This window comes from Primulina eburnea, chromosome 16, assembly GCF_022965805.1.
Source record: "Primulina eburnea isolate SZY01 chromosome 16, ASM2296580v1, whole genome shotgun sequence".
NCBI lineage: Eukaryota > Viridiplantae > Streptophyta > Magnoliopsida > Lamiales > Gesneriaceae > Primulina > Primulina eburnea.
Genome location: NC_133116.1, coordinates 7,356,084 through 7,370,724, shown reverse-complemented (window position 1 = coordinate 7,370,724; position 14,641 = coordinate 7,356,084). Strand labels below are relative to the sequence as shown.

The window sequence follows — 14,641 nt, the reverse complement described above, 5'->3', positions numbered from 1 at the left end:
AAGAAAGGCAAAAGCCGAAACACAAGCTGTTAATGACAGTAATAAAGTTGATACTTGATAGTAATGAAGTCATGGAATAATTAGTTTTGCACACAAAATATTTCAGCAAACTCTTGAGGAAGCTGAAACTGAAAAGATCGAAACACTTGACAAAGGCACGAACCATGAAAGGAAGAACAGGCAAATTTCATGGATGTAAGAAGGAAGAACAGAGGGATTAAATGCAGAGGCAAGTGTGCTACTGTGCAGATCAAAAACAAAAACCAGGTCATGACCATGTAGACAAACCTTTCTATGAGTTGTATTTGCAAAATAGCAGATATTTTTTATGGGTGACCAAATAAGAAATCTGTTTAAGTTTTTGTGTTTGCAAATTAGATACAGTTAATTCAATGCAGAAATCATATAAGTCAATTTTAGATTTGAATACAAAGCTGGTTTAGTATGCACTATTCGCCAGTTTATCTTCTTAAAAAGTGATGAGTGAATGGTGGAAAACATGTTTTAAAAGCTAGTTCGGGGGAGGCAAATTAAGGGAAACAAGACCGTACAATTTTTTTTAGTAAAAATCAAGATGTATCTATAGTTTATGTACAGAAAAAAAAAACAAGAAATAAACTCTCTCCACATGGCACGATCAGTGGACAAGGGTCTTGGGTATATTTTTTTATATTTTACATATTAAATATGAAATAAACAAATTAAGAAAAAGATATAATTTAAAATGATGAACACTGATCAAGCCAAGAGCCAGAAATCTTTCTGTCTTTTAGTAGTGATGAGATAGCCACCTAGTTTCTTGCTTTTCCTCCTTACAGCAAGGGCCATACAACCAGCATTTTGGACACAATATTCAGCCAATCCACCGGCGGGCACTCGTTTTCCGGCCCACATGGACATCAGCCGCCACGTGACCGACCGTTTCTTCTGGCCTAGCACCATTAGTGCCACCCCTTGTTTCTTGGCCTCCGCCACTATGGTTGGCCCTTTTTCTCTCCCTTCAACCACAGCAACCTCAACATGTACCTAATAGGCCAAGAATCCAAATATCGTCACTATCGGCTAAGTCGGCTCATGCTAAAGATTGTGGTAAAATCGTGTTAAATGTTAGGAAAACAACTCAAACCTCAGGCATCTTCAATTGGCACATACTCTTCATACCACTGAGAAATTCAGGAATTTTTGGATTGATCACTTCCTTCTTACTTGGTCGCTCACCTACAAAATACTCCCATATATATATTTAAAAAAAAAAACCACTCTTTTAAATCTTATGCCATGCATGGAATTATATTTTTCGGTAGGTAAACATTATGTTGGCCACATAATGTAAAAATTATGATAAAAGATCTACCTTGATTTGAAGGTTTGGTGACATAGAACAGAATGATAATGTCTTGGCTCTGAACAGTGTGACTAAGTGCCCATTGCACCGCGTGCTTAGCTTCCATGCTGGAATCTACGACGATCATAATTCTGCGGCCATTGACGGCCCCAGATTTCTCGACACCGGAGCCGGGATCATCTTTGTTATCTTGATCGGTTTCACTTTCTTGGCTTTTGGATTGAACGGGAGGCGAACGAACTCGAACCAACGGCCTGATTCTGTTCAAGCAAAAATTAGGCATTTTTGTGCCAATTTTTCCCATATTTTGTGACGGGGCCTAAGCTCCAACTCCGATGAGTAAATAGACACTGGGGAAGTTGATACTTATACAAGAAAAGAAATAAGCATATGAGAATTACAAAGGCACCAAACTTGGCGGATCACTTTCTCGGTCCACTCATCGGTCATGCCCACCAGTAGGGACAAACCAAAGGGGGTGAAGCCGCCGTTGAGAAATGTTTGTGACATAAATTTTGAGTTTTATTCATGTTTAATTTTTTTAAAAGGAAAATTTTGAAAGGGGGTTGGGATTTTGGATATTTAATCTAGACATTGAAAGCTACACACACGGTTATACACTACTTTTAAATTACAAAACCATCCTAAATGTTCGAAATAAACGGGTTTTAATAGAGTTATTTCAATTAAAGTGCATTTGAGATAGTTGGCAAAAACTTGTGTGAAACGGTCTCACGAGTCGTATTTTGTGAAACAGATCTATTATTTGTGTTATCCATTAAAAAATATTATTTTTTATGATAAGAGTATATTACTTTTTATTGTGAGTATCGGTAGGGTTTACCTGTCTCACAAATAAAGATTCGTGATACCGTATCACAAGAAACCTACTCCAGATAGTTTTGTAATTTTAAAATAATGTAAGCTTCATTGTTATTTTAACATTTCTCAATTAGTTTTAGTTAAATAAGTTAATTTATTTATTCGCAGTCCATTTTCAAAAGATTATTGATGTGAAGTTTTTGACATGTTTGTAGGGTTTGGTAGATGCTATGATGCTATCCATACGAGTAGTGGTCTCGTCTACTCAACACATGATGCTTGTCTGAGTGATGAATTATGTTCAATCATCTATACATCATGATTGAATGAATGTCCACGATTTATCTATTCAGTACACGTGTCATATGTTGAATTAGTAAATACCCTACCCAAGTGAATAACATGAACAAAACATATTAGCGGCGTCCCTTGTCATCCGTATCATTTCGGAGGAAAAATGCTAACTTACTGGATTAAAACAAAATTTTTGACTAGTCTAAGTATGAAATAGGGCAACCTACAATATAATTTTGCTATTTTTTCCTTTGGAAATGCTAGATATACATAGTGTTTTCTATATATAATTACGGGGTTTTAGTATATTTTAAGAATTATCATTTATATTTTCTTAAAAATGGACATAAAATTAAGAAAATATTCCATCTTCCTTGTAGGGTCGACGTTCGCACAATGGGAACTGGAACATGATGGCTGGGCCAGAGTGGCTTTCTCTTTTCCCCACTTTTTGCCTTCTAATAATTTTTTACTTTGCTTACTTTAATTTCTTTGGGCTTTTGGGCCTACATTGGAACGTGACCATCATCAAAGCTGTGGGGACATATCCTTAATAAAAACTAGCTGCTCATTATTCTCAATAATTTCAACTTTCTTACACAAATGCTGCAATATGGCCACGGTTGTTGAGATGGATCCAATCACTTCAAGTTAGGATTTTTTGATCCGATTGTCGAGATTGGCGATTTTGAATATACGAGATTGGATTGAATGTCACCAAAACGAGAACGGATACAAAATAGTTGTTATGTGGCTTATTGTCGAGTCACGCTTATGCAGATCTTGGTCAAGGTTCAAGAGAGCGTGACAACCTGAAAGTGTATTTTTTTAACTAAAATTAATTTATTAATGATTGAGTAAAAACAAAAATAAATTTTAATCAATATCTTAATTTTATAATAGTATATAAGTGCAAAATATTTAATATTCTTGATCATAGTTATATATAGTGTTGATTTAGCCAAAGTATTCTTTATCTGTCGATAATCTTCATCAGATATTCATATTCAATATTTTTTTAAAAAAATATACAGCTTAAGATAAAAAAAAATAAAATTTCAGTTTCAGATACAAATGCAAGGTATTCTGGGTTGTAAATAGCCCAAACTATGTAAAAGACATCAGATTGAGGCGATTAAGATAGTGTTTGCAAGAGATTATTTTAATAATTATTTTTAACTTTTTAACAAATGAAATATTTGAAAATTATATGCAGAAGCTATGCAAACACTAGCTAAGTAAGCCAGATTGAGGCGATTAAGATAGTGTTTGCAAGAGATTATTCTAATTATTTTTAACTTTTTAACGAATGTAAAATTTGAAAATTATAGGCAGAAGCTATGCAAACACTAGATAAATGAGCCACACAAAAACATTACGAACTGTCGACCCAGTAAAGCCTCATTCCTCTCCATCTTAGACTTGGGTGCCCAATTTTAAACTAACATTAATTTTTAAAAACAACTTTCAATATGATCTAGAGCTACAAAATTTAACATCCTTCAAACAAAAAAGAAAGAAAGAAATTTAATTTATAATTTAATGTTTGTTTTTTGAGTTGTTTCGTTTTGGCACTTTAGTTTATTTTAAAGTAACAACGAGCAAACTCGTGACAAGTTTTGGCTTTATCTCATAAATATTTTTTTAAAAGAAATAAATAAATAAAACCAAACAGAATTAGTTCATTTTCAATCCCCAAAATAATCTACTTTTTCAAGTAGTGGAGATCAAGGTCATGTCACAAGATTTATCTGATTGTAAAATACGTCAAGAATAGCATGAAATTTTCCATATTCAGTTTTTGGAGAACTCATGCATGATCGCAATAAGTTCAAGAATACATAGTATAATACACAATATTAATGTTAAATATCGATCATGCAGAGATATTGGCATTACATTGTTATTTTCCCCGAGTTGTTCCTCTGGTACTAGAATAGTTCGAGACTCCATAATTACTATCATCTGAGTAACTCATGCATGGAATAACACAAGATTATGCTTTGGACTAGAAGATCATGAACACTTGGAACATCGTACTCTCGCCCTCGGAGTCGAAGCCTTAATTACTCCGTAGTCAGTGATTTTTAGGAAGCAAAGCATCCAAGATGACACGAATAGAGCGAATCGAGAGTGAGGTCTAGCTCATTCCTTCTAGCTTCTGCAGCTTCTCCTTCGAACGCACCTCTGCGGCGAATAAGTAATGCCGAGTAGATTACATTAACCATTTCCAATGATTCTATCTTGTGTTTCACCTCATTATGTCATGCCAACATATATATAAATATGGATCATTTGGAATGTGGTCTACGTAGGGATTCGAGAATGTTTCTTTATTATTTTTTGTTTTTTTGACATACTATACGAGAGAAGAGAGAGAGATACTCACCCGATGTTTAAACAAGGAAGTTGTGGAGCCATTAAAAATGGCGGCGGCAGCGGCGGTGCAATAGGGCCGTATTGCCGCTCCCATTGCATTGACTGTATCATTTCCTTCCCTTTCTCCTTGATCTGTTTGAAATTCATGGAACAACACACGTTTCAGTAAGGTGAGAGGGGATGTTATAAACACATGTTTTTTTTAGATCAAGAACCCCTCGATTCTCGCAAGTACGTCGAGTCTAGACTAGTTCGAATCAAACCCAAGCTAGAAGAAGGTCTTGTAGTATCTATCTATCTCTCTATATATAAGACCCCAAATCATGCATTTTTTCGTTCGATCCAATAAGTGTTGCATGTTAGTATCACAATCAAAATCTAATCCATAAAATGGGTGACAATGCATTAATTTATGACTGATCACCTTTTTCGTCAGGATGCTGTTTTGTTCTCGTATTTCCTTCTCCTGTCCAAAAACATGTTAAACTTTTTGAAACCGAGATTATCAAATTTATGAGGACCAAAAACACAGCATATGTGTTGAGAGATAAAAGAAGGAACAAATTTGGGAGGGAAATTCCCTTTTCTGGAACCGTTCATTGAATTCAGAAAAATGGTTCTCGTGTTCTTTTACAACTAAGAGCTTTAGCTTATTTATACTAAAGAAAGGTAAAGCAAACAAGTGAAGATAAAACCCGCTTCTTTTAATTTACAAATACGACTTCAACACTCCCCCTCAAGCTTGGAACAAATCCAGCATTCCAAGCTTGGATACGAGATAATGATGTCGTTCCTTTCCCAGCGCCTTGGTTAATAAATCCGCCGGCTGTTCTTCTGTCGAAATATGAGATGTTTTTATCAATTTATCACATATCTTTTCTCGCACTAGATGGCAGTCTATTTCAATGTGTTTAGTCCTCTCGTGGTACATTGGGTTGGCTGCAATATGCAATGCAGCAGTACTATCACAGTGAACAACAACCGGAAGCGCTAAATGCACTCCCATGTCTTTGAGAATTCCAACCACCCAAATTACTTCGCATGTTGTGTTTGCCATTGCTCTATATTCCGCTTCCGCCGAAGACTTTGAAACTGTTGCTTGCTTCTTAGTTTTCCATGACAGCAATGATTCTCCAAGCTTCACGCAATAACCAGTAACTGATCTCCTCGTCATAGGGCAAGTTCCCCAGTCTGAATCGCAATAAGCTGTTAGTGATGAAGATTTTTGTGCAGAGAGCAAAACTCCCTTACCAGGTGAGGACTTCAGATATCGCAGCACTCTCAAAGCTGCTTCCAAGTGTGATGTTTTCGGATTATTCATGAATTGACTTAGTGTTTGAACTGTATAGCATATATCAGGCCTTGTCACGGTAAGATATATAAGCCGACCAATCAGCCTTCTATATTCACTTGCATCACTCAATAACGGATCATCAGTAACATGTTTTCCTCCACTTTCATCAAATTCCTTCGAGGTAAGCCTACTGTTTTGATCCATAGGAGTATCACATGCCTTTGCACCTGCCATACCTGCATCCGATATAAGTTCTAGAGCATATTTTCTTTGATTCAAGCATATCCCATCTTTTGATCGAGCCACCTCTATGCCAAGAAAATATTTCAACATCCCCAAGTCCTTAATTCTGATGTGCTTGTGCAGATGTTTCTTCAATGATTCAATCGAATCTTGATGGTTACCAGTTATCACTATGTCGTCGACATAGACCAGCAGTATGGTGATAAACGCACACTCATGCTTGACAAACATGGAGTGATCATGCTTGGATTGACAAAAACCAGCCCCTTTCATGATGGATGCAAATTTAATATTCCATTGGCGCGATGCTTGTTTTAGCCCATACAATGATTTTATGAGCTTGCATACCCTGGTTCCCTTATTCTCCCCCTGTCTTCGAAGGCCCTCATGATCCTCCCCCTGGCTTCGAAGCCCTTGAGGTAGCACCATATAAATTTCCTCATCAAGGTCCCCTTGAAGGAAAGCATTAGTAACGTCCATTTGAAACAAAGGCCAATGAAACATGGCAGCAACAGTAAGAAGGCACCGGACAGTGGTTATCTTGGCGACGGGAGAGAAGGTATCATGAAAGTCTATTCCATAAAGTTGGGTATATCCCTTGGCTACAAGACGAGCCTTATATCTATCCACACTACCATCAGAATTGTATTTAATCTTGTAGACCCATTTATTCCCAATAGGAACCTTGCCCACCGGCAAGTCAACTATTTCCCAAGTGTGATTATTAGCCAACGCCTGCAGCTCAAGATCCATAGCAGATTGCCAACGGGGATCAAGTATTGCCTCACGGTAGGAGGTAGGTTCTTTACTGGTAGAAAGTTTGGAAAGGAATACTTGATAAAAAGGAGATAGTCGAGTATAAGTGAGGTAATTAGAAATGGGATACAAAGACGAAGTGGACGAGCAGAGGTAGTCTTGAGACCAAATCGGTGGTCTGGAAAGGCGAGTAGAACGGCGAGGAGGGCAGGTGTCAGGGTTAGGAATCTGGGTTTGTGGGAAGGTTGGTAATGTATCAGCAAGGATTGTGTCAATTGGTGTGTTAACAGAGGGAAAAGGAAGAATGGAGGCAGCATGATCAGGAAGTGATAAAGGAAAAGAAGATTCATGGAATAAAACATCCCGAGAGACAAATATTTTCTTTGTGGTTAAGTCCTGAACTCTATATCCTTTTTGAGAATTTGAGTAGCCCAGAAAAAGACATGCATTAGCACGGGAAGCAAATTTATCCCCTCTAGGCAATGTAGAAGCATAGCATAGACAACCAAAGACTCGCAAATGAGAATAAGAAGGAGGAATGCCAAATAAAACTTCAAAAGGTGTTTTATTAGATAAAAGTGGTGTTGGGGTGCGATTGATAAGGTAAACCGAAGTGAGAACACAATCACCCCAATATGTATCAGGCAAGGAAGCTTGAAATTTTAATGAGCGAGCAACGTTGAGAATATGACGGTGTTTACGCTCAACAAGACCATTTTGTTGAGGGGTATAAGGGCATGAGCTTTGGTGGATGATTCCTAAATCAAGGAACAAAGCAATACAATCGCGTTGGAAAAATTCCATCGCATTATCAGTTCGAATCACTTTCACATCAGTGGAAAATTGATTTTTGGAAAGAGACAGAAACCTTTTGATCATTGGAAGCACATCAAGCTTTGAGTGTAATAAGTAAACCCAAGTTGCTCGTGTGTAGTCATCCACTATGGTTAGAAAATACCGTTCCCCATTGTATGTGGGTGTGTGAAATGGTCCCCAAACATCCATATGAATCAATTGAAAAGCAAAGGATGAATCGACTGATCTTTTCTTAGGAAAACAAATGCGAGTTTGCTTTGATAAGGGACAAATGTTACAATGAGACAAGTGAAAATTATTCGGTAAAAATGGCAACATTTGCATCCTAGTTAAAGAGATATGTCCAAGGCGTTGATGCCATAAGAATTCCTTATTTGTATCACTTAACTGTACATTATTTGTAGCTGAAAGCAAAGACCTACACATAGGTATTCTAGAGTTAGGCAAAGGAATAGAAGGTGATACATTCAGTAGTTTCAGGCTGGAATTGTGTAGGTAGTAAAGGCCGTGTCTCTCTTTACCAATCCCCATTATCTTCCCATTTGAGAGGCCCTGAAACACACAAAACCGAGGGAAGAAGGTGACAAAACAATGATGATCTTTAGTAAGTTTGGAGATGGAAAGAAGATTATGACGAAAATCTGGGACAACAAGGACATTCGATAATATACTGGAGTGATTTATGGAAATGGCACCTAGGCTGCTAATTGTGATGGCACTACCATTTGGCAATTGGATTGAGCCCGTGGCATCTACATGAGATCTAATAACATGAGGCAAACCACTAAGGCCAACCATATGATCATTAGCACCAGAATCAATAATCCATTCAATATCATTACCTGCCATATTCACAGTAGGAAGATTCTGTGCATCACTGATTTGTTCCTTATCAAGAAGCTTCAAAATAGCTGCATATTGATCTAGTGAGAAGAATGATCCTGGACTGATGGTTGCACTAGGCTGCTCAACTTGATCAACACCAGCAACCGTAGTATTAGCCCTGTTCATGACCCTGCCTCTATCATTTCCCTCTTTGTCAAACCTTTGATTACCAACTTTCCATGGTCCTTTGTAAAATTTGTGACCAGGAGGGTAACCGTGTATTTTAAAGCAAGTGTCTTTGGTATGCCCCGGCATATTGCAATGTTCACATCTGAAGTCAATCTTCCTTCTGTTTTGGGCAGAAAAAAACACAGAAGGTTCCATCCGTTGTGGAGGCACACTTAGCAAACTACGATGTGATTCCTCTTGAGAGATAATGGCAAAGGCACTACTCACCGTAGGAAGTGGATCCATCATTAGGATGTGACTTCGAATATGAGTGAAACTCTCATTAAGTCCCATAAGAAATTGAAGGAGTTTATGTTGCTGATCAAAAACTAGAAAATTTTTGGAAGATTCACAGGAGCAGATAGGCAACGTCACAAGAGAAGCATATTCATCCCATAGTTGTCGAAGCTTTGAATAATATGTAGAAATTGAGCTGCTTCCTTGTGCATGACGACCAATTTCTCGGTGAATTGCAAAGATCCGTGAACCGTTCACTTTATCGAAGCGTTCACGTAAATCATTCCACACCATAGCAGCATCTGTTGAATATACAATTCCACCAAATATTTCTTTTGATACAGCATTCATAATCCAAGAGAGTACGATCGCATTGCATCTCTCCCATTGAAGTTCCTTGTCTGATCCTTGATCTGGCTTCGGAAAGCTCCCATCAATAAATGCAAGCTTGTTCCTAGCTCTTAGGCCAATTTTCATTGCACGACTCCAGGTTCCATAATTTTCAGTACCAATTAGCTGCTCGTTGATCAAATTGAGCCCCGGTATGTCTGATGAATTAACATACAGTGGATCTAACACATCAATTGAAGACGAAGCCATACCGAAATCGAATCTGAGAAGAAGAAGGAGCAGCGATCGAACTTGAGAAATCAATTGAAGAAACAAATCCAGAAGGAGCACCTTATGGCTCTGATACCATGTTGAGAGATAAAAGAAGGAACAAATTTGGGAGGGAAATTCCCTTTTCTGGAACCGTTCATTGAATTCAGAAAAATGGTTCTCGTGTTCTTTTACAACTAAGAGCTTTAGCTTATTTATACTAAAGAAAGGTAAAGCAAACAAGTGAAGATAAAACCCGCTTCTTTTAATTTACAAATACGACTTCAACAATATGCTTGAAATTTTCTTGAGAAGTGACGACATAAATTGTGTAGTGAGAATAATTGTGCATATATATAACACCAAACTTTTAGGTTAAAAGACCTAACCTTTCGTTGCAGCTCAGAAATAGAATCATACAAGAGCTGGTTCTGTTAGAAAAAAGAACGTGCTCACACACAACACGGGCATAGAGATTGTTCGTTAAAGAAATGGAAGATCGAAAACATAAAAAAATCGAAATATGCATTAAAAAGACAGGTTTTACTTTTCTGTTTCGAATGTTCTTAAGGGAAGTATCAAGCTGTTGCTCCAGATTCTGAAGATCTTTCTGGCTCATGGAATCAAGATCATCTCCAATGTAGTGCCTGACTCAATGAGTTAATTAAAAAAATATTTCACCAAGAAGCATAACCAAAAATAAATAAAATAAACGTCATGCACATATACATCTTGGAGTTTTAAGGTAATTTTACCTGTGATTTCTTTCCAAGAGCTCAATCCTAGCCTTCAGTTTGCTATACTCAAGGCTCCAATTTGCCTGAGAAATTCGAAAATAATTAAGAACGTTGAAAATCATGATCCGGTATCAGATATTGCTCACATTATATCTGATACCACGTGTCTACGTAACTACAGTGAAAAATGATGAAAATTGAAAAAAATATAGTGAAAATTAGTCGATTTAGACCATCATTTTTAGTTCTACCATGCTGATATATTTGGGGCTTACAGGTGACTCAGGTTCATTTGGAGCTAATTGTCTTTCTGCAAACGAGTATCTTTCATACCTCTCCAGGATCCTGTCCATGCTGCCATCCAAGAAATTAAATTGATATCAGATAATATAAATTAAATTCAGTTGTTTCTATCCCTATTAATAAATTAGAGTATCCAACATTATTTTTATATTTCCGAATTAAAATTTATAATTTATACGGGTACCAAAAAAACTATCAAATCAATCATATTTCTCGTAAGGCACAAAGGTGCTGACACAATTAAGTACATGCCTTGTTCCCTATTCTGTGGCATGGCAACCTATGGATCCGAATAATCATCCAAAAATCTAGCTTTAAACATGTTATAATTAAAGAAAAATTATTTTTTTGGTCTTATATGTTGAAATTTAGCAAAATATTGTACAATGGATTAAAAGTTAGAAGATATTTTCAATATAGAAAATGTGGCAAATGTGTACTCACACCACAGAGTACTTTCGACTAGTAAATCTTGTTAGAGGAGCCTAAACTTTATAATGCAGATCAAATCAAATGGAAGAAATTAATAATATAAACCAAGTGAAACTAGTATGTTTGTATGTAGATGATAGATTCGCGAGGATCGATTAGCGCGAAGAGTTTACAAACAATTGGGTATAAAATTCCTAAAAAAATTTATAAAAATCATGTTGAGCAGTCCAGCATTTAGCTCGGGAACTCTCGGATCGGTAGAGCATATGATAACCTCTATCCCTTATAGTTTTTCGCGGAAATTGAAAAACGTAAATATTCGACTACTTTCTGATACTATGTTCTTGTTGTATGATAATACCTTGAATTGGAAACTCATTCAATTCTTTGCCCTTGAATATATATTGAGTCTTTCAGATAAACTCAAGAAGTGAGAATGCACAAGTCAGAATTAAATAAGTTGGATACGCTGTATTTCTCTTTAATGGGAGGAATTTATTTTTCCTCAGTTAATTAAATTCGTCCAATAATCATTGCATGTGTTTAATAAATTGGCTGATGAAGCCAGCAAAGTTACGTTGAGAATGAGGTATTAACCACTATGAAAAAAGGTATTTGAGTTTGATGTGCTTTTTTCCTTCAAGATTTCTTGGCTTCTTTGTTTGATTTTTCAGTGAAGATTCTCTGCTCAAAAGCTGAATATAGGACATGATTTATTATCATCAAAATTCAAAATCACACTTCAGTTTACACACACACACACACACACACACATATATATATATATATACTTTCAAAATTAAATTTCTCTCTTTCCTAAAAACAAATAAATGTACATCTACTAGAGGCTAAACTAGAGGAACATTTTAATAAGTTACAAAATCACAGTTAAAAACATTTCTCAAAGTTTCATAAAAATCATATAAAAACTTTTGAGAGAGAATTTCAATGGAATACAAACCAAACTTCACATCCATACCATTATTTATACTTCAATTGTTTTAAGTTTTCCCAACCACGCCGTGATATAACAAGTGAAAACTTGTCGATGACTTACAGTCTATCTGACACCAAGATCCTAGGTTTAAAAGGAGGTATTGGGTTTGACGCTAATTATAACAAACCCCTTACACAACTTATAAAAACAAGATAATGTTTATCTGTATTTTTCCAAACACAAAACAAGCAGCTAAATAAAATCATATACGTCATTAAATGGCATACATAAAAACACCTCGAGATTGAATTTTGAACCCACTATTTTTTTTATTTTTTGCAAATTAGCGTCTCTTTCAATAAATGGTTAATATTATTTGAAAGAAATAGAAAAATATCTTCCAACATGAGTCCTTTCTAATTAATAAAAGAACCATGATTTTTGGATCTATCTTAATTTCGGGGATTCAGCTGCGTTTTAATTAATATACATTAATTTAGTCAATTATTAATTTCTATATTACTTCTTCAATCACGTTTTTTTTCTAGATATTATTTAACGTAAGATTATTACAAATTTGTTTATCATAATTCAAAAATATATGTGTCTGTGTTTTTATGTTCATATCAACTTATATTTAACGAATTAATATGCCCCAAAACCCAAAAAAAAGAAACCCTGACGAACACTCTTTTGTTAGATCGCATATATAGGACAGAACTTTTGTTCGATTTTACTACTAAGTTCAAGACCCAAGATCCAAAACAAAACGTGATTCAAAGATCCAAAACAAACCAATAGTTATTGGGGAAAAAAACACGTTTCGATTATTGACTGGCAAGCTAAAATTTGAGTATATCCGAGTACTGGTGTCTGCAGTTAGCAGAAACCAAGGACATTACAGAATAGATTATGTACATAATCACTGGATAAAACGTCACCGGGATAAGATGATCTGTCTAGAGCTCATAAATTATCTGTTGGGAAAACTACTTGTGAAAAATAATTAAAATCTTGCTTTTTACTGTATAATAATTGATGACTGAAAAGAAGTGGAAAAAAATTTGTTTAGCAACCAAACTGGCTGAGATTCACTTAATCTTACATAAAGATTCACATAAAGAGTTTATGTAATATGTAATATGTAAAATGAAATCTAGTTAGGTCTTATATTGGCCAAAAGCTGAGAATAAAACAAGAGACGAATTACACAAGAAACGACTGTGTTCTTCTAAAGAATCAAGGCTTTCAAAATCTAGTTTCATAAAAATACATACTTGTGATTTGTTAAGGACTATACCCAAATCTTAAATTTTGAAAATAAAATGATAGAAGAAAACCTATAAACCCATCGAAAGCACAAAAAACAAAAATAATGAATGAAAGATATACTTAAAAAAGAAGAAGAAAGAAACCCTACTTTTAAAGCTGATTATAATTTCCACAAAAACTCACAGATCCCATGTCCAAAATAAGATCAATTTTCACAAAATCAGTCAAGAAAAGTTCAGAAAAAGATTTAAGTATTGAAAAGGGTATCTAAAACTTACCAAGAATCGGTAGCATACTCAACAAGCTTCCCCTTATGGGAAAAAACAATCAAACCAACTTCTGCATCACATAGAACTGAGATCTCATGAGCTTTCTTCAGCAAACCGCCTCTCCTCTTCGAGAACGTCACCTGTCTGTTGATCTTGTTCTCGATTCTCTTCAGCTGTACCTTTCCTCTCCCCATTGAATTTTTTTTTTTAATTTTTTCTTGAAACCAAGCAGACAAACCCAATAATTATCAGAAAACAAGACCTACAAATGGAAACCCTGAAATGTAGTGTGTATTTTTTTCACCTCGACAGATAAAGAAAGAAATTATCAACACACATCATCACTGCTTTGGTAAGAGAAGTAACAGTTCGGTTTTCATTATATTTTGCTAATGTTGTTTGTTTTCCTTTAGTGAAAAGGAACCGGGTTTCTTCATCGATGGGGTAATTCAACAATGTTGTCTCATAAAGCAAGCACAGTCATTGGATTGATGGGATTGCGAAACCGGAAACCGTTTCTGGTTTCGGAGAGGGAAAACCGAGTGGTTTTTTAAGGATGCGCTGTCGAGCTGAGATTGGGTGGCGGGCGTGGATCGTTGTTTGTCTAGTGGATTATGGGGTTCACAGTTCTTGAGAGGATGGCCGTACGATAAGGCATGCGATGGAGATACATATACGGATTTGGACTTATGTGTTCAATTGTGTTTAGGTGAGAAGTGGGAACCGATCCACTTACTTGGCTGAGGTTTTTTCCGATTTATCAATAAAAATAATTTATTTAATTTTTTTATAATTTGAACAATAAATGATCAATAAATCTCTAATAACATACATTTATTTATTAATAGTATT

The 14,641-nt window shown here is 35.8% G+C and overlaps 2 protein-coding genes across 2 annotated transcripts; both read right to left on the bottom strand.

Moving 5' to 3' along the window:
* Positions 1 to 604: 604 nt before the first annotated feature.
* LOC140817578 (uncharacterized) lies at positions 605 to 1,834 on the bottom strand. Its single transcript, XM_073177334.1, has 3 exons — positions 1,355 to 1,834; positions 1,127 to 1,218; positions 605 to 1,026 (listed from the first exon to the last, which is right to left on the bottom strand). The coding sequence occupies exons 1-3, from the start codon at positions 1,647 to 1,649 to the stop codon at positions 739 to 741; spliced, it is 675 nt and encodes a 224-aa protein (XP_073033435.1). The 5' UTR covers positions 1,650 to 1,834; the 3' UTR covers positions 605 to 738.
* Positions 1,835 to 4,235: 2,401 nt separating this feature from the next.
* LOC140817349 (agamous-like MADS-box protein AP1) lies at positions 4,236 to 14,410 on the bottom strand. Its single transcript, XM_073176999.1, has 8 exons — positions 13,799 to 14,410; positions 10,852 to 10,930; positions 10,595 to 10,659; positions 10,387 to 10,486; positions 10,229 to 10,270; positions 5,265 to 5,306; positions 4,851 to 4,972; positions 4,236 to 4,648 (listed from the first exon to the last, which is right to left on the bottom strand). The coding sequence occupies exons 1-8, from the start codon at positions 13,981 to 13,983 to the stop codon at positions 4,549 to 4,551; spliced, it is 735 nt and encodes a 244-aa protein (XP_073033100.1). The 5' UTR covers positions 13,984 to 14,410; the 3' UTR covers positions 4,236 to 4,548.
* Positions 14,411 to 14,641: the final 231 nt, after the last annotated feature.

Excerpts from the sequence above, each read along its gene's own strand:
- LOC140817578 (XM_073177334.1), bottom strand. The coding sequence starts at position 1,649 with ATGGGAAAAATTGGCACAAAAATGCCTAATTTTTGCTTGAACAGAATC. Across the intron at positions 1,219-1,354 it reads CACCAAACCTTCAAATCAAG|GTGAGCGACCAAGTAAGAAG; the intron begins GTAGATCTTTTA and ends AGTATTTTGTAG. Across the intron at positions 1,027-1,126 it reads GCCAATTGAAGATGCCTGAG|GTACATGTTGAGGTTGCTGT; the intron begins GTTTGAGTTGTT and ends TTGGCCTATTAG.
- LOC140817349 (XM_073176999.1), bottom strand. The coding sequence starts at position 13,983 with ATGGGGAGAGGAAAGGTACAGCTGAAGAGAATCGAGAACAAGATCAAC. Across the intron at positions 5,307-10,228 it reads TTTCTGAGCTGCAACGAAAG|GAGAAGGAAATACGAGAACA; the intron begins GTTAGGTCTTTT and ends GTTTTTGGACAG. Across the intron at positions 4,649-4,850 it reads CTTCCTTGTTTAAACATCGG|AGGTGCGTTCGAAGGAGAAG; the intron begins GTGAGTATCTCT and ends TATTCGCCGCAG.